Source organism: Arachis ipaensis, chromosome B2, assembly GCF_059453495.1.
Source record: "Arachis ipaensis isolate K30076 ecotype BB chromosome B2, ASM5945349v1, whole genome shotgun sequence".
NCBI classification, from domain to species: domain Eukaryota; kingdom Viridiplantae; phylum Streptophyta; class Magnoliopsida; order Fabales; family Fabaceae; genus Arachis; species Arachis ipaensis.
The window spans coordinates 2732030-2750465 of record NC_142437.1 but is presented as its reverse complement, the minus strand read 5'-3'; the positions used below and the strand labels follow the sequence as shown (position 1 = coordinate 2750465).

Here is an 18436-nt window from a genome sequence, read left to right as displayed (position 1 = left end):
TTGAGTACAGTCCAATTGAAATGAAAGAAAGTTACATGATATTTTCAACCAGGTCAGAAAGGAAGCTTTTCCCCTTCTTGTATTGATATTTGGAATTTGGAAACATTAAGTTACTAGTTATATAGAATGCACCTCAATATAATTTTCATAGGCAAGATACTTAACATTGTAAAATGATCATTCACTCTAAGAATGGTGGGAATAAACTAAACCTGCCAAAGGCATAATATGGAAGCACCCAAAAACATAATATAGGCATAGTATATATGACAATAGTTAATAGCAGCAAAATATTGAAGAGAAGACAGAACAATTGAACACCAAAGTTTTACAAAAATACTTACATATTCACCAAGTTATAATTGCCATAGAAGCTTCCTAATGCACATTTTAATGGTTGAATCCATCCTTGACTATAGTAGTTATCTATCTCTTGATGCCCCTGGAAAATCTGTTTGAATTAGTATCCATAAGAAATGATATGAGATAAAGCAGTTTCAAATATCAATACCTATATATCCATCAAGTTTATGTTACCTTCATAGAGAGTGTAGCTGCAACTCTTCTTCTTGTAGCCTCCTCCGAGTATATGACAGTTGAATTTGAAGTAATAACAGAGAGAAAGGTAGCTTTTCTCCTGCCATATTCTCCAACCTGAAGTAAGTTATAAAGAGAAATAGAGTAACTATACCAAGCTGAAGCTACAACAGAAATCACTTCTTTTGATTGAATGAAGTTAATGTAAGTATGGTTTGTATTGTGTAAAGATTATGTGGCGAAATCATAGCCATCTGGGCACTTGTACCTCGGAGAAGCTACTGCAGAAGATGGTAAAATCAGTAAATTTGATTCATCCATTGTTTAATATATCTAAAGAAATTCTTAAATGCACGAAAGAAGATATTGACTGTCTTTCAATTTTTATTTCATGGTAATTAATTCTTATATTCCTCTGCTCTGTAAATGCAATTTTATTGAAAAATACGAGTGTTAATAAGTATCACGTGTGCATGTGTGAATTTAATTGAAGTAGCATGTGTGAATCATGAAGATTAGAGAATTACCTGCTCAGACGAATTTAATGGTGGGAATGTGGGAAATTTTGGGCCAGATTAGTTGATGCTTGTTCTTGCAGTGTTCTTCCAGCAAATGACACTGTTTAATTTGAAGTAGCAAGAGAGAGGGAGGCAGCTTTTCTCCTTCCATATTCTCCAGCTTCTGGCAGAATGAAATGTGCAATTGTTGAAGGGAGGTGAGGCAGAGAAGCTCGTTGCACTCCAATGTCTCCAGATTATCGAAGCACCATATCTCAAGAGTGGTAAGGGAGGGAATATGGGGCAGCAAACCCACCTCTGGGTATGACTTTATGTTCTTACACCCGTAACCATAAATTCTTAGATGAGTGAGGGCCTCCAAATTGGCCATCCATGATAGATCCCTCATTTGTTGCTCGCAAATTCCCACCTCAAGTGATTTCAAGTTAGGCGGCAAACCAGCCTCTGCCAACCTGCAAATGTTTGGGCAACAAAATATCTCGAGAGAGTGTAAACTTGGGAGTAGACTATTCATGTCACGTGGTAATGCCTCCAACTTGTAGCAATGTGTGATGCTGAGATGAGTCAAGTTGGGTGCAGCCAGTCCTTCTCCTGTAAATGACACTAATTTGGAGCACCCACTGATTATGAGACGTTGAAGAGCAGCATGTGGTGCCTCTGACATTGAGATTGATTCCAGATTCCCACACTGTGATATCTGGAGAGACTGTAAACTTGGGAGTAGACTATTCATGTCACGTGGTAATGCCTTCAAATTGTAGCATTGTATGAGGCTGAGATGAGTCAAGTTGGGTGCAACCAGTCCTTCTCCTGCAAATGACACTAATTTGTGGCATTTATAGATGGAGAGGCTTTGAAGAGCAGCGTGTAGTGGCTTTGACATTGAGACTGATTCCAGATTCTCACACCATGATATCTCGAGATTCTTGAGATAGGGAAAGGCATCCAACGACAAGGAGGTCAGTGAATGACAGCTGTCTTCTATTTGTAGCTCTACCAGATCATACTTCTGCTTCTTTTGCTGAGGGAATTCTAGTTTTTTACAGCTACGGATTTTCAGCTTTTGCAAAGATTTGGGAAAACAATTGGCCGGAAAGGATACATCAAAGTTATACCCTGAGATGTGTATTTCTTGGAGGCAACTTAGATGGTTCATGCTGATCATTGCCTTCAATGCAGATTCCTTCTCATATTCACATCCCCTAATTGATAAAGTATCCCCATCAAGAAACATGGACACGGGGAGCCATTCTATATTGGAGTTGTATATACATAGTTTGCGAACTTTGGAAACATCCGACAAAGAAGAAACGATTATGAAGAATACCTGAATAAGCATCTCTTCCTTCAACATTGGACAATTTGTTATTTCAAGCTTCCTAAGTTGAGGAAATGTTTCCGACTCAGATACGTGCCACACCTCCCAACATGCCATATAATGAAATTCCAATGTCTCTAGTGAGGGAAACGGTGTAATATGCAAAGAATGATGATCTCCTTCATTCTTGTAAAACTCGTTGCCAATACTCCTCAGCTGATGGAAGCGTTGAATGCGCAGGGACTTAAGAGATGGCAGCTGTCCAAGTGAAGGCAGCATGCAGCAATTGTCACAACACTCTAGAGATACACTTGTCATGTTTTGGTAGGAACAATGCCCAATCCAATTTGGAAATATTGTACCCTTGTATCCCTTGATTTTCAGCTCTTTCAACCCACTGTGCATTTGCAAGTTATCGAGCATGTCTCTTTCTTTTTGTGTGCTTGAAACCAAATCATTACTTGGAGACCAATCCAAGCATAATTCCTCAATGTGCTTCTTATCCATCATCTTTGCGCTCTTTGCTTCATTCACATCAACAATATTCTCCAACTTCTTAATCTCAAAGGATCCATGAAGATTTACAAGCCCTCCTAACTCCTGAATTCCATTCTCTTCGTGCTTGCCCACCACAAAGTAACTTAAAACGTGCAATTGATTCAATTTGCTCATTTTTCTGGGCATTTCTTCCAAAGAAGTTTTCCTAATATCAAGATGCCGCAAACTCACAAGATTATGCAAACCACTAGGCAGCGTAGTTAGCTTAGAACAATGATTCAACATCAATGTTTGCAAATTACACAACTTGCACAAAGACTCGGGCAATGTCTTAATATTAGTGCAAGAGAGATCCAAGTAGCGCAGATGGATCAATTCTCCTATTGAATTAGGCACCACAACAAGTTTACAAAAGGATAAAGCTCTCAAGTATTTACACTTTGATAATATGTCACAAGTTGCCGCTTCAATGTTGCAGTCGGGAGATATGAAATCGCCAAACAATAACAATGTTCTCAAAGATTCTACTTTAGAAATCAAATTAAGAAGTTTTGAGCTACAACGACGTAAGTTTACACACAAATGCCGAGTTTGAATCCTTATCTCCTCCTCTTCACCAAGTTCTTCTGAGTTGCAATAGAAATCTCCAGCAAGGAATATTGCTAAGTCATGCAAGAGATCATGCATAACAAAATAATCATCACTGTGTTTAATCTTCGTGAAAAATAATTTGGAAGTTAGTTCATCAAAACACTCACAACCAACTTCTTCGAAACTCTCTCCTCTCTTTGGTGGTGGTAAAAGATCTTCTGCCATCCACAAAAGGATTAATTCATCTTTCTCAAATTTATAATCCTTGGGATATAAAGCACAGTAAACAAAACAACGCTTTAAATGTGGAGGAAGATGGAAGTAACTTATCAGTAATGCTGGAATAATCTTACTCTTCTGCACAGAAAATCCCCAAATATCACTCATTAGTATCTTGTTCCATTCCTCGATATCATGTTTTGTACTTAACAAGCGTCCAAGTGTTTCTGCAGCTAATGGCAAGCCATCACACTTCTTGACAATCTTTCTGCCTATTTCTTCAAGTGCTGCACTCCCATTTGATTGTGGAAAAGATGCATTGTCTGCAAACACTGACCAACAATAGTCTTCTGACAACCCTTTGAGAAAATAAGGGCGACAATTCTTAACTGCTAAAGCAACATTTTTCCCACGAGTAGTCAGAAGAACAATACTTCCTTTCTTCCCATATTGGAAAGGGGTCATAAAACTACTCCATTTGTCACCATCATCACTCCAAACATCATCCAGAACAATAAAGAATTTCTTGTTCAACAATTTTTCTTTCAAAGTATGGTGAAGTGAATTGAAGTGCTCAAGACCTTGAGTATCTGGAGAGATCTCCTTTATAACATTCTTTGTAGTCTCAGCAATATCAAAATTTTCTGAGACACAAACCCATGCTTTAAGATCAAATCCCTTCATGAACTCCTCCTCTTTGTTGTATACCGATTGGGCTAATGTTGTTTTACCAACCCCACCTATGCCAACAATAGCAAACACAGACAGCTGATGCTCATTGTTGTCATTCAGCATCTTGATTAAGGCCTTCTTGTCATCCTCCCTGCCATAAACAGTCCCTCTTACAAGAGAACTGGACGGAGTCCTCCATGATGAGCTACCAGTGGGAATCTTTTCAAGACCAAGGAAATCTTTTTGTTTTCCAAGATTCTCAATTCTTGTAACCACCCCTTCCATCTTGTCTACCATGTCATCTCTATCTCGGTTGATGAAGAAGCTAGGCGACCACCAGGAAGAACTTAGCTCCTTTTGAGAGGCGGCTTTCGTGAAGACAGCATCCAGCAAGTCCTCAGCACAGTAAACAGCATCCCGGAGACTATCAAGCCACTTCCTCACAGATGGATTACCGAACTGCTTCATCTCAGCATCAGCAACAAGAGCTTCAGCACCCAACAGAGCAGTCTTCAGCCTTTCAACCAAGTCAGGGCCAAGTTTCTTGCCCAGGACCAAGTTGACAGCATCAGTTGTAAGGAACCTGTCAAGGATAACGTTAATGAAGCCAGAGAGGAAAGCTCCACCAACAAGTGCAGCAGCCATGATATGATCTCAACAAGTGATAAAAAATTTTAGATATGAAGGAGAAGAGTGAAAAATGCAATGTTTGCAGGCTTTGTAACCGAACTGTGTGTTGGTGTATCAAAGCTTATAGTGAAGAAGTAGTTCTCAATAATCTGTTAGCAACAAGACAAAGACAATAATTGACTAAACAGGGATCTGAGGGGCCTAACAAAAATTTGGTGTTGTTGGTGGAGTGGTGGGACTTCCTCGCTGGCTCTTTACTAATTTTATGTGTTTGATTGGTATTTTGGAATTTGGAAGTGTTGTGCAACGTAGTTTTCATTTTTGCCTTTAATCCTAACTGTTGTTACTTTTTATTTTGAAAAACACAAGCCATGTCACTTTATCATTATCATAATGAGCCATTAGTGGTGGGTCATGGTAAAGCAATGATGCTGATAATTAGCAATGTCCACTTTCTCAATAATTAAGGTCTACTTTGTTCTCTAGCACCTCTGTTTGGGTAAAATTGCTTTGGTCTTTGTATTATACTTTTTTGTTTCTAATGAGTCATGACACTCCACTCTTTTGAATTATTAATCAGTGTAATGCAACAATTTTAATCCATACCATGTAAGTTTTTCTTGATTTGTAGTACAAATTAATAGATAAGATATGGTGTATGTGATGTGATGAAGAGCTGCTCCTTCAAATAATTCATCTTCAAATCCCTCCAGCTGGCTCACACTAACTATGTCCTTGATTCTACTTTATTTGATGGATGCAACATAATTGCATCTTGTGAAAAGTTTGAATTATGTTATTGGACCAGGTTCAATAGTACCACTAGTGTCTCTCAAGTGCATCAAATAGTAGTAGTTAATAATTATGGTATATAACATATTAGTTACTACTCAATATTATATATATAAACAAAGACACTAAATTTTCAAATTTTTTAGTAGATAAAATACAAAGAAAAAACATAAAAAGACAAAAGACGCCTAAAATAATTATTTTTAATAAAAGGAAATAATGCATGCAATTGAATTTGTTGAGTTAGATTGATTTTGGGTATATAAATATGATGACAAACATTTATTGGGTTAAAAGTCTAATTGTGTTTTAATATATGTCTTAGTGGTTCACGCCCAATACTTCATCTCTCAGCCCAACTCATGTTGCTTCAGCAAACTTCCAATACACCAAATTAAGGCTTCAGTCCAATACTTATAAAGCCAAATCAAAAACCTAATGAAAATAGAGGTTTTTTTTTGCACCGCAAGGCTTGGTTTAGTGCCAACTATGTTTGCCTTGCTAGGAGGGGCACCGGGTTCAAATCCCAACTGAGGCTGGTTGTTGTTTAAGAACCCATAGTACCCATGGTAGTGTGTGTGAGTGTGTTGTGTGGGTGTGTGAAACATGGGTGTAATGCCTAGGATTGGGGTCTGTCCAATCCGTTTGACCAAAAAAAAAAAAATAGAGGTTTAAAGGTTTGAAAGTAGGTTTTAAAACATAAAATTTATTTTTGCTGAAAACAAGGGGTCACGCGTACGCGTGGGTGTGAAATTTTCCATGCTATGCTCGCGTACGCGAGATGCCCAACCCGAATAGGTTGGTCGCGTTGCGTGTAGGTGGTCGCGTACGCCACCCCTCAAAAACCACTGCTCGCATACGCAAGATGCCCAACCCAAATAGGTTGGTCGCATCGTGTGCCGTGGTCGCGTACGCAAGCTATACAGATTAACAAAAATGTTGAATCCTGCCGAATTTTCAGTTTTCACCCCAAACTTCCGACGCGCATAACTTTTTCGTTTTAAAACATTTTTTTCATCCGTTTTTCGAACGGCGTAAACTTCACGGACCCAATTTTCATATGAAACAAGTTTGAAACCATTTAGGGATCCGGAAGCCGGTTATGGCTCGCCGAAGTTCGGCCAAAAATCAGTTTTACACAAAAACCTCAAACCTCTAGTTTCATTAAAAACCAAACTCAATCCCAACCTTCTATACATATATTCAACACAACAACATACCATACCACACCAACACAGCTCTAAAATCTCCACATCATACCACAATCAATCATACTTCAACATTACACAGTTTTACACCTAAATCTCTTACTTTAATCAACACAAAGAAAGAAGGTTCTGCATTTCCTAAAGAGAAAGGAAGTGGGACATTTGGCATCATTATGGAGAATGAGAGATAACAAAAGACACAAGGACAACAACACTACACTAAAGACAGCAGAGGATCAAGATTCAGAAGTTAGTAGAGCAAAAACAACATGCAAGAACAACAAAGATAGTAGAGCAGCTCCTCGGACAGCAGGGGTAGTGGAGCAAAATGAAAAAGCATTGCATGCCAAGGAAGACAGCTGCAATGGGCAGAATGAGCAACGAAAATGAAGAGGCAGTGATGGAATTTGGAGAGCAAGCTTCATACTATAAAGCTGAACTCTCAACAACAATTGAACTTAAGGAAAATAGAGTGGCACTTGAGCATCATCCCATACACTTGAGCTGAAACATTGTCCTTCGATTTTGTGCTTCATTTGAAATTTCAGTGTTATGACTATCTCATGTTATCTTTCTGTAAATTGAGAAAAAGGCATATCATGGTGAGTTGAAAATTGAAAAAGTCATGAGAGAAGAGGCAAGAGAGATACATTGAAAAAGCCAAAGAAAGTTTCTGTGTATCTGTTTTTGTTGAACTAGGATTAGTTCCCCTTTGCCAAGTGGGGATAGCACTTGGTGGTCGTTAGGCTTGGGTAGAAGCTTAGTGGTAGATACTAGATGAATTAGGGTGTAATTCGTTGGTATTGGTATATGTAATCAATTTGATTATAGTGGAAATTCCACCTTGGTTGTGGTTGAGACTGGATGTAGGTTTCATGGCACAAGAAAACCGAGCCAGGATACATGCTTGCCTGTTTCTCTTCTTCCCCTCTCTGTTCTGTTCTGGCTTTAGAGACAAAACGCAAAAAATCTCCTGCATAATCTGCTTCCGCAAAAAACAGAATTAAAGAACTTCTTCTCTGAAATCAACTTGATTCAACCCCCCCCCCTTTCTCATGTTCTATCATTACCGTCAGAATGAATTTGTGTTGAAGGCAGTTATTTATAGTTGCTTAAAATGTTGGCAATTGATGCCTAATGCTAATTTGGTTGGCACTAGTAATAGTGCTTTTAGTTCCATGAAAGAAGTAAGAAAATTGCAAGTTGAGAAGGTTTCTACATTCTCATAAGATATTTTTCTCATTCCTTTTCTCAATTGTTAGACCAGATGCAAAGTTTAAGAACTCACATGATATTCAAAGTAGAGGTAGTAAGCTTGACGATCCAGTAGAATCCACAAGCATGGTAGCCACCTTCACATCTTCATAAACCATCGATCACTGATAGTCTTTTACAAGTCAGGAGTATAAACTAAGCATAGCAACTAATGAGTTATTATGATGAGTTTCACTTTCTTTACAATTTCTTATAAATTTTATAAAGTCTACAGGTCCATTGGTAAAATTTCAGGGTAGTTTAATTGAGTAGTTAAGTACTAATACTATGGATGAGAATAGAAAATTTGAGGAAGTAGTTGATCGAGCCATCTTCAAAGGCTCTTAAACATAATCAGTTTGTTTCTTTCAAATATGTTGATCCTGATGCCACAAAGAGGCCAAAAAATGTGTACCTGTAAATTTCAATGTAAGTTGGGGCCTGACATTGACTTGGATTGGTAACAGTAACAACAAAGATAGCTTTGTCAAAACAAAGAAATTTACAAGATATTTACTTGGGACACCTTTTTCTTTGTCTCTTGCTGCATTATTCAACATTTAGCTAGTTAGTTAGTTATGACTTAACGTTTAACCCTCTTTAGGCTTATATAGCTTTTTCACTATGACATTGTTTGCATTGCATCTGTAAAATTCTATGCAAATTTGTGCCTGATTTTTCTTTTAGATCGTTTGTTTACAACTCGACCCAAAATAAGGGAGTACACAGCATCACCGGACTTAAACCCACCCCATTTGGCATTGCCATCAAGGATGAACCAAAATTTACAAACAAATACAATTGTTCCAACAACACCAAACAAGCAACAATACTAACTAAAAGCTACTCTATTACAAAGTCATAATTCTCATTAATCATTCTTTCCATATTCATCACCTTTGTCAAGTCTCACTTGCTAGATACTCCATTCTACCCACTTGTCCGCATCGGAGCTTGTATAAGTTCTCAATTTCTCTTCCATTTGAACTCCTTGTCCAGTTTATGCTCTAAGCACAAGTTCTTGAACGTTTCCTTATTGGCTATCACTTTATTTCTCAAAAATCTTTGCTCCCAACTAGTCTCTTGATTAATTGGAAATAGTAATAACAAAATAAAGGTTGTTCCTGCTTTCAAGAATAAGTCCCCCTTTTTTGGTATCTATAAATATTTCTCATTTGAGAATTGTCAAGTAATATAGATTTTTTTTTCAATTACTTTATCAACTTATAAGAATAATTTCTTTAATATACTAATACAGTACCATCACAATAAAAAACAGTTTCTATAGTTGTTTTAATATATGTTACGGCCTGGCCCAAATCTCATGCGGGTCAGGCCGACCCGATCTCTCGCCGGCCCAATGGCGCGTCCTCCACCCGACCCGGACACGCGTCCCGTACGGTTCACACACAGCCATGAGACAACATCTCTGAGGGTGTGGGCCAGCTCACTGCAAGGGCCCACTACTGACATATATATAAGGGGAGACTGGCTCTCCCCCCAAGGTACGTGACACACCTTTCCCTCACCGCCTGCACATATTCTGACAAGAGCGTCGGAGTGTCTTTGCAGGTGGCACCCCCCTCCTCCATTCGAAGTGCTCGGGACCTCGCTCACTCGGGACCAGGGAACCACGACCAGACGAGCCCCTCCATTATTCGAAACGTTGTCCGCAGGGTTTCAACCCGAACCGTCCGGTACCCGACTTACCGAACATTGGCGCCGTCTGTGGGGAAAGACGTTCATGGATTTCGTACTGGTCCAGACTGGGACCGGTTCCGAGGTAGCGCCTCCCATACTCGGGGGAGGCGCCGTCGCGACGGAATCCCGGCAGCAGCAACGGTCGCCCACGAGGGATGCGACGCAGACTCACGAGAGACGCCCCTTCGGGGGGACGGGTGACAACCACGCCAGGATAATGCAAGAACTACGCCACAGAATGCAAGACTTAGAGCGCAGGCTAGCAGAGAGAGAGCGCGACCGACGCTCCCCAGAGCGGAGCCCCACCCGTTCCCGTTCGAGGAGCCGTTCGAGACGCACGCCGAGCCCCCAATGCGAGTCGGAGAGCACTGAGGAACGGATACGCCCCAGAAGAAGAAGTCGCGACCCCATCATCTACGCTCGGCACGAAAGGCGGCGCGCGTCGAACAGAGGCAACGAGGAACCCCATCGTGAGAACAATGAGTTGAGAAGAACTGCCCGAGCACCTGTCATAATAGGAGCGACCCCTTTCCACCGCTCTGTACTCGAGGTCCGATTACCAAAACATTTTGACAAACCGACAGACATGAAGTACGACGGAACACAAGACCCCCTAGAACACTTGACGGCCTTCGAGGCCAGAATGAACCTAGAAGGGGTGGGAGACGAGGTCAGATGTCGCGCTTTCTCGGTCACCTTAGCGGGCCCGGCAATACGGTGGTTTAACAACCTCCCGCAAGGCTCGGTGACCCAATTTACCGACATCAGCCGCGCCTTCCTGGCTCAGTTCACAACTAGGATTGTCAAAGCCAAACACCCAATCAATTTGCTGGGGGTGACACAAAGACCCGGAGAGCCGACCAGGAAGTACCTGGACCGTTTCAATGACGAGTGCTTGGAAATCGACGGTTTGACGGACTCAGTAGCAAGTTTGTGCTTAACAAACGGGCTGTCGAATGAGGATTTCAGGAAGCACCTCACCACGAAGCCCGTCTGGACGATGCAAGAGATCCAATCCGTGGCCAAAGAATACATTAACGACGAGGAAGTCAGCCGAGTTGTGGCTGCCAATAAACGGCAGCCCGCCTACAACCAATCCCGGCACTTCGACGCCAGAGAAAGACCGAAGGAACACGCCAAGGACGGCGGTCCGAGCAAACAATCCAAACCGTTCCCCCGAGTTGGGAGGTTCACCAACTACACCCCCCTTACGGCCTCGATCACTGAGGTTTACCAACAGATAGCAGAAAAGGGGATACTGTCGAAGCCCCGACCACTGAAGGACAGGACAGGAGGAAACAAGAACCTCTACTGCGAGTACCACAAGGGTTACGGGCACAAGACCCAAGACTGCTTTGACCTAAAGGACGCCCTCGAGCAAGCTATCAGGGAAGGCAAACTCGCCGATTTCTCCCACCTTATAAGGGAACCAAGGAGACGCAACCGGGACAACGACAACGAGGACAGATCCCGACCAACAAGACGACGACAGGAGCCAGAGGGTGACGACCACGGTCTCACGGTGGTAAACGTGGTGACGGCCAGGAATACCGCCCCGAGGTCGAAATCGGCGCAGAAGAAAGACGCCAAGGTCTTAGCGATCTCCGCGCCACCTAGTAGAGGCCTTAAAGGTCTCCCACCTATCTCTTTCGGCCCGGAGGACCAATGGTTCGACGAAGCGCCGGAAAGTCCGCCCATGGTCATTACGGCTAGGGTCGGAACCGGCCTCGTCAAGCGAATCCTGGTAGATACGGGGGCAGACTCAAACATCATGTTCCGAAACGTTTTCGACGCCCTGGGATTGAGAGATTCCGACCTGACGACCCACCAGCACGGTGTGGTAGGGTTAGGAGACCACTTCATAAAGCCAGATGGGATCATCACACTCCCGACCTCTGTGGGACAAGGGCAGAGACGAAGGACAATCATGGCTGACTTTGTAATATTACGAGATTCAACGGCCTATAACATCATCCTGGGGAGAAAGACCATTAACGATCTGGGGGCAGCCATCAGTACGAAACTACTGGTGATGAAGTTCATCACCGATGACGGATCCGTGGGATCCCTCCGGGGCGACTTGGAAACGGCAGTCGCTTGCGACCATGCCAGCCTTTCTCTCAGAAAAAAATCAAAGGAAGCGTCAGGAGTCTTCCTGGCCGACCTGGACGCCAGGGTAGACGACAAACCCAGACCAGAGCCAGAAGGAGACTTGGAGAAGATCAGAGTCGGCGAGGAGCACGATAAGTTCACATTCATAAACAAGAACCTCCCGCACGAGATAAAGGAGCCTTTGATGGAAATGATCAGGGCTAACGCCGACCTCTTTGCCTGGACGCCTGCCGACATGCCAGGAATAGACCCCCAGCTCATGTCACACCACCTGGCCGTAAAGGCAGGAGCCAAACCAGTGGCCCAGAGAAGAAGGAAAATGTCGCAGGAAAGGGCAGACGAGGTAGCCAAGCAAACGGCCGGCCTCTTAGAAGCAGGATTCATCCGGGAACTAGATTACTCGACTTGGTTGTCGAATGTGGTTCTGGTTAAAAAACACAACGGGAGGTGGAGAATGTGCGTAGACTACTCTGACCTCAACAAGGCTTGTCCCAAGGACTGCTACCCCCTACCTAATATTGATACGCTCGTTGACGCAGCGGCAGGGTACAGATATCTGAGTTTCATGGACGCCTATTCAGGGTATAATCAGATACCGATGCACCGACCTGACGAGGAAAAAACGGCGTTCATAACGCCAGGAGGCATCTACTGTTACAAGGTCATGCCATTTGGCCTAAAAAACGCAGGAGCCACATACCAAAGGTTGATGAATAAGATATTCAGCGAACTCCTGGGCAAAACAGTGGAAGTTTACGTAGATGACATACTCGCAAAAACCGCCCGATCTGACGATCTCCTGAGTGACCTTAACGATGTCTTCTCGTCCCTACGACAGCACGGCATGAGGCTTAATCCACTCAAATGCGCGTTCGCCATGGAGGCCGGAAAGTTCCTAGGCTTCATGATCACTCAAAGAGGAGTGGAAGCCAATCCCGAAAAATGCCAGGCTATCCTTCAGATGAAGAGTCCGGGCTGCATCAAAGACGTCCAAAGACTCGCTGGGAGATTGACAGCATTGTCCCGCTTCCTCGGCGCATCGGCAGCAAAGGCCATACCTTTCTTCAACTTAATGAGAAAGGGAATGACGTTCGAATGGACACCAGCGTGCGAAGAAGCATTCAACCATTTCAAGCAAATCTTGGCGGCACCACCAGTCCTCGGGAAACCCAGAGCCGGAGAACCACTCTACCTCTATCTATCAGTAACCGAGGAAGCGCTTGCCGCGGTCCTCGTCACAGAAGAAGCGAAGACACAACAGCCCGTCTACTTCGTGAGCAGGGCACTCCAGGGACCAGAGCTGAGGTACAGCAAACTGGAAAGACTGGCGCTAGCGCTCCTAGTATCCTCCCGAAGGTTAAGACAATACTTCCAGAGTCACCGAATAGTCGTGAGGACAGATCAGGCGATTCGGCAAATACTGCAAAAACCTGACTTGGCTGGAAGGATGATGACCTGGGCCATCGAGCTCTCACAATATGACCTACAGTATGAACCTCGACATGCAATCAAGGCACAGGCAATGGCCGACTTCTTGGTGGAAGTAACGGGCAATCCTCCCGAGGAAACGGGCACACGGTGGAGGCTTCATGTGGACGGAGCCTCCAACCAAACGTCCGGAGGAGCAGGGGTCATCTTGGAAAGCCCAGCAGGGGTCATCTATGAGCAATCGACCAAGTTCGAGTTCCCAGTGTCAAACAACCAAGCTGAATATGAGGCTCTCCTAGGCGGTCTAGTTCTGGCTCAGGAAGTCGGCGCGACGAGGGTCGAAGTATGCAGCGACTCCCAAGTCGTCACCTCGCAGGTAAACGGAAGCTACCAAGCCCGGGACCCCCTCCTCCAAAAGTACCTGGAAAAGGTTAAGCAAATGATGAGCCAGTTCCAGGAGGTCATTATCCAGCACGTTCCAAGAGAAAAGAACACACGAGCAGACCTTTTGTCGAAGCTAGCGAGCACAAAGCCAGGATCGGGTAACCGGTCGCTCATCCAGGGCATGGTGAAGGAACCAACGGTCGCCCTCCACCTGACGGGGACGAGCCCCTCATGGCTAGATCCCATTACCACCTTCCTGGAACTCGGCAAGTTACCCGAAGATGAGAAGGCGGCCAAAGCTTTAAGAAGGGAGGCGGCCAGATACGCAATCATACAAGGACAACTATTCAAAAAGGGACTCAGCCAGCCCCTATTGAAGTGTTTGCACCCCGACCAAACGGACTACGTGCTTAGAGAAGTCCACGAAGGGTGCTGCGGACATCACATCGGGGGCAAAGCCCTAGCAAGGAAGCTCGTCCGAGCAGGATACTACTGGCCAACAATGATGAAGGACTCGAAGGAATTTGTCACAAAATGCACAAAGTGTCAACAAAACGCCAACTTTCACAAAGCACCAGCCTCCGAGCTAAGCTCGCTAACGACCACACGTCCTTTTTCACAATGGGGAGTCGACCTCCTAGGACCCCTCCCGGTCGGCCCAGGACAAGTCAAATACCTCATTGTAGCTATTGACTACTACACCAAATGGGTAGAGGCTGAACCACTAGCCACCATATCGTCCTCCAACTGCCGGAAGTTCATGTGGAGGCAGGTGATAACCCGTTTCGGCATCCCAGAGGTCGTTATCTCGGACAATGGAACCCAGTTCACCGACAAGAAGTTCATGGAATTCCTCTCTGGCCTGGGGATAAAGCAAAAGTTCTCCTCAGTAGAACACCCCCAGACAAACGGGCAGGTAGAGGCCGCTAACAAAGTCATCCTTCTTGGGCTAAAGAAGCGCCTAGACAGTAAGAAGGGAAACTGGGCCGACGAACTCCCCTCAGTATTATGGTCTTACCGGACAACCGAGCAAAGCGCCACGGGGGAAACCCCCTTTCGCCTAACCTATGGGGTCGACGCGGTAATACCGGTTGAAATCGGCGAACCAAGTCCCCGACTACTCCTCGCGGGCATGAGCGAAGCGGTTGAGAAAGACCTGATCGAAGAAACAAGGGAGATGGCTCACCTAACAGAAACGGCGCTGAAACAAAGAATAGCCCTGCGTTACGACGCACGAGTCCTCAAACGAGACTTCGAAGAAGGGGACCTCGTCCTACGACGCAACGACATCGGCGTCCCGACCCCAGGAGAAGGCAAGCTGGCGGTAAATTGGGAAGGCCCCTACAGGATAAAGGAGGTACTCGGCAAGGGCGCTTACAAACTCGAAAAACTAGACGGCAAGGAAATACCCAGAACATGGAACGCGAGCAACCTAAAGAGGTTCTACTCCTGACCCACCGGCTCAACGACCAAATAGCCTAGCCAGAGAGTTAGTATTCGCCCCGTCCACATGTTATGTCAACTTGTTTACTTACCTTGTCAAAAACTTGCTGTCGAGTAATTTTTACTTGTTCAAATGTTTTGTTTAAACTCTCTTACTTGATATCTGACCCTCGTGACCAAAATCTAAAACGGCACCCCGGGACTGATCACCCCGGGAGCCAGACGGCTCATAGGCCTCAACCAATTCAACGACTACGCGACCGAATCGGTCCGAACTGCTACCAAATACGAAAACGGCAATCCGGGCACAAGACATAAGCCCGCCCAGAACAAACGGTAACATGAAAACAACAACACGACAAAATAATGAAATAAGCAAGAAATCATAGCAATCAAACGATGATAACTTACAAAGCGTCAAAACGTTCAACGAACACGTAAAGTTGTTCAAGGCAAACAAAACGACAAAGCGTCAACAAGTTGTTCGACAAATACATTACAAAATATCCTAAGTTACAAGACTTCACTTCCTCGGCATATCGACAATCTTCCCGTCCTGGATAGTCTTGAAAACACCAATGGACGAGATCTCGAAATCAGGAGCAACAATCTTCAGCTGGGCCTTCAGGGCATCTTCGGTCATCAAGATGGCATTCTTCCCTTGCTCCTTGGCCACCTTAAGCTTCTTCTTAAGATCAACGGCCTCTGCCTTAGCGGCCTTCGCCTCCGAGATGGCCTGCTCCCGCTCCTCCTCCAAAGCGACAACTCGACCCTGAGCGGCGTTCAGTTGACTTTCTAATGTCATCTCACGCTCAAGAAGCCGAGCCACGGTCTCATCAGACGCCTTCAGCCTCTCCGCAATAGACGACGACTTCTCCTCGGCAGCATTAAGCTTTCCCCCCATCTCGGACAGCTGACCCTGGAGGAGCTCAACCTGAGCCTTAAAGTCATTATTCGCCTTAACAGAAGACTCAAGCTTCCTCCGAAGCGCCTCCATCCCAGATAGCTCAAACTCAGCCTTCCGAGCTATCACGGCCCCACGAAGCAAGGTGCGATACATCCACCTCGCCTGCCCGGACAGCTCGGTTGTATGAAAATGCTCTTCCGTCCCGGGTATCAACTGGGAGTCAATGAACTTGGAGGCATCAAAATTCCTTTCCATTACGGTTAGGACCCCCTCCGGGCTGGAAGACATCTTTCGCTTTTTAGGAGTGTGGATAAGCTCCACGTCGCTATCTGGATGGGGGGAGAGGGTCGTCTTCCCGTCGGCAGGTCCCTCCTCCCGGGCAGGGGAAACTTGACCCCCTAGGCCCTGCTTTCCCGACGTCTCCTCATCCTGGGCAGAGGAAGCCTGGCCCTCCCTTTCCCCTGACGGACCCTCCGACCTGCCGGCCCCTTTTTCTTCGGCATTCTCATCATCACTAGCCTCAAAAAAGGTCTTCATCAGGTTCTCGAGACCGGTCACTGTGGCAGACATTTCCACTGCGAATAAAGGACAAGAACGTTAGTCGTCAAACCGGAAAGAAGAATAACAACGACAAAGAAACAGACAAACAAAAAGGGTAACTCACGAATATAGCTCCGGCCGGCCTCCCGTTCACCCATAAGAAGATGGGGATTCACAGGATTCTTTTCAAAGATAGCGAGAAGAACGTTCGCTATATTCTTATCTACAGCCAACAACCTCTTGTACGATACTTTCACGAAAGGATTCGACCCCGCGCCAAAGCTCCAGTAAGTCTGGATAAGGCGCTCCCCCTCTAACGACAACCAGAAGGGATGGCGACCCTTGACGGGACGAACCTTAAAGTACTTATCCTTAAAACCATGGTAGGAATCCTCAAAAAGGCTAAAAATCTTCCTACCCTGGGCAGCACGGAAAGAAAGAAACCCTTTTCTCGCCTTCCCCTGTTTGGAGGGGTTGGTAAGGTTGAAATAAAAAAGAAAGACGTCCACCGACACCGGCAGCTCTAAATACTCGCAAACCATCTCGAAGCAGCGGATAGAAGCCCAGCTGTTCGGATGAAGTTGAGACGGACAGACGGATATCCGATTCAGCAGCGCCATTTGAAAATCGGAAAACGGGATCCGAACACCGACTTGCGTGAACATGGATTTGTAAAACCAGATCCAATCGGGGACGCGAGGAGAATGAAAATTGAGCTCATAAATACGCTCGCGAGGAAGCGGGACAATGGACTCATAGTTGGCCTCCTCGTCAGTACCCCCACACAGGTAACCGGCTTGCCGGAACTCCGTCAACTCCTCCAAGCCCATCTGGTTGGGCGAACTCCTTATATCGTCAGTCACCCAAGCATACGGGTCATAAGCCGCAGCGGATCCGGAAGCCCGGGAGACAACGCGAGGCATACCTACAGCGGGGTACCACTCCGTTAGTCTAAGAGGTCGGGAACCCGAAAAAACTCAGAAACTACACCTTTTCAACTCAATCATGACCAGATACGACCAAAAACCTACGCCTACCTCACAAACCACCCAAAAAAGACTATCCTGGAATGGTACCCCTACCCTAACCCACCTATCCCAACACTGAAACAACCTCTCAACAAAATAAAATCAGCCATGCAATAGATACAAACAACAAATCACGCAATAACAGAGCATAACGCAGATATCAGAAGAAAGAAGCCAGAAGATTACCTGGAAAGATGAAGGAAATCTGGGCTGAAAGTTGAAGCAGGAAGGAGTTCACGCAGGAAGCTTTGGATGTTAGGGAGAGAAGAAGTTAGAAATGATAAAAGTGGGAGGTGGATAGGAAGAAAACTGTTTAAAAACCACCCCCAAAGAAGCGCGAAAAGAAGCGGGGACAAAATAGTCTTTGCACACAGGATTTTTCGAGTCATTATGAGCATTAAATGCCCAGCGCGGAAACCGAAACGGCAAACAAACGCCACAGCAGATCAAGGGACACGCGCACAAGAGACGCGTCCCTCCCACGATCTGCCGACCCAGCAACAACGCATGAGTATAGACATCACGCGCCACCCATGGCCCCACGGCCATCGCTGACGCGTCGGGGGCACTGTTACGGCCTGGCCCAAATCTCATGCGGGTCAGGCCGACCCGATCTCTCGTCGGCCCAATGGCGCGTCCTCCACCCGACCCGGACA

At 45.2% G+C, this 18436-nt stretch overlaps 3 protein-coding genes across 4 annotated transcripts; 1 reads left to right on the top strand and 2 right to left on the bottom strand.

The window, feature by feature from the left end:
* Nucleotides 1-228: 228 nt before the first annotated feature.
* Nucleotides 229-5217, bottom strand: LOC107626576 (putative disease resistance RPP13-like protein 1). Of its 2 annotated transcripts, none has more exons than XM_021114869.2 (3): nt 1065-5217; nt 538-654; nt 229-451 (listed from the first exon to the last, which is right to left on the bottom strand). In XM_021114869.2, the coding sequence occupies exon 1, from the start codon at nt 4996-4998 to the stop codon at nt 1069-1071; it is 3930 nt and encodes a 1309-aa protein (XP_020970528.1). In that variant the 5' UTR covers nt 4999-5217; the 3' UTR covers nt 229-451; nt 538-654; nt 1065-1068. The 2 variants fall into 2 exon arrangements, with proteins under 2 accessions (XP_020970528.1, XP_020970537.1); XM_021114878.2 differs by having other exon boundaries at nt 229-442.
* A 4938-nt stretch (nt 5218-10155) lies between these two features.
* On the top strand, nt 10156-12610 carry LOC107632564 (uncharacterized). The gene is made up of 4 exons (XM_088505534.1): nt 10156-10575; nt 10726-11166; nt 11305-12114; nt 12590-12610. Exons 1-4 carry the CDS (start codon nt 10156-10158, stop codon nt 12608-12610), a joined length of 1692 nt encoding a protein of 563 aa, XP_088361660.1.
* Nucleotides 12611-15828: 3218 nt separating this feature from the next.
* On the bottom strand, nt 15829-17675 carry LOC148572813 (uncharacterized). The gene is made up of 2 exons (XM_088504548.1): nt 16877-17675; nt 15829-16787 (listed from the first exon to the last, which is right to left on the bottom strand). The coding sequence occupies exons 1-2, from the start codon at nt 17673-17675 to the stop codon at nt 15829-15831; spliced, it is 1758 nt and encodes a 585-aa protein (XP_088360674.1).
* Between the last annotated feature and the right edge of the window lie 761 nt (nt 17676-18436).

What these genes read in the sequence shown, in the direction of transcription:
- LOC107626576 (XM_021114869.2), bottom strand. Translation starts at nt 4,998, where the DNA reads ATGGCTGCTGCACTTGTTGGTGGAGCTTTCCTCTCTGGCTTCATTAAC.
- LOC107632564 (XM_088505534.1), top strand. Translation starts at nt 10,156, where the DNA reads ATGCAAGAACTACGCCACAGAATGCAAGACTTAGAGCGCAGGCTAGCA. An exon ending in TTACGGCCTCGATCACTGAG is followed by an intron (nt 11,167 to 11,304) that starts GTTTACCAACAG and finishes TTTGACCTAAAG; the next exon opens with GACGCCCTCGAGCAAGCTAT. An exon ending in TGGCCGACCTGGACGCCAGG is followed by an intron (nt 12,115 to 12,589) that starts GTAGACGACAAA and finishes TCGTTGACGCAG; the next exon opens with CGGCAGGGTACAGATATCTG.
- LOC148572813 (XM_088504548.1), bottom strand. Translation starts at nt 17,675, where the DNA reads ATGCCTCGCGTTGTCTCCCGGGCTTCCGGATCCGCTGCGGCTTATGAC. An exon ending in GGCCGGCCGGAGCTATATTC is followed by an intron (nt 16,788 to 16,876) that starts GTGAGTTACCCT and finishes CTTTATTCGCAG; the next exon opens with TGGAAATGTCTGCCACAGTG.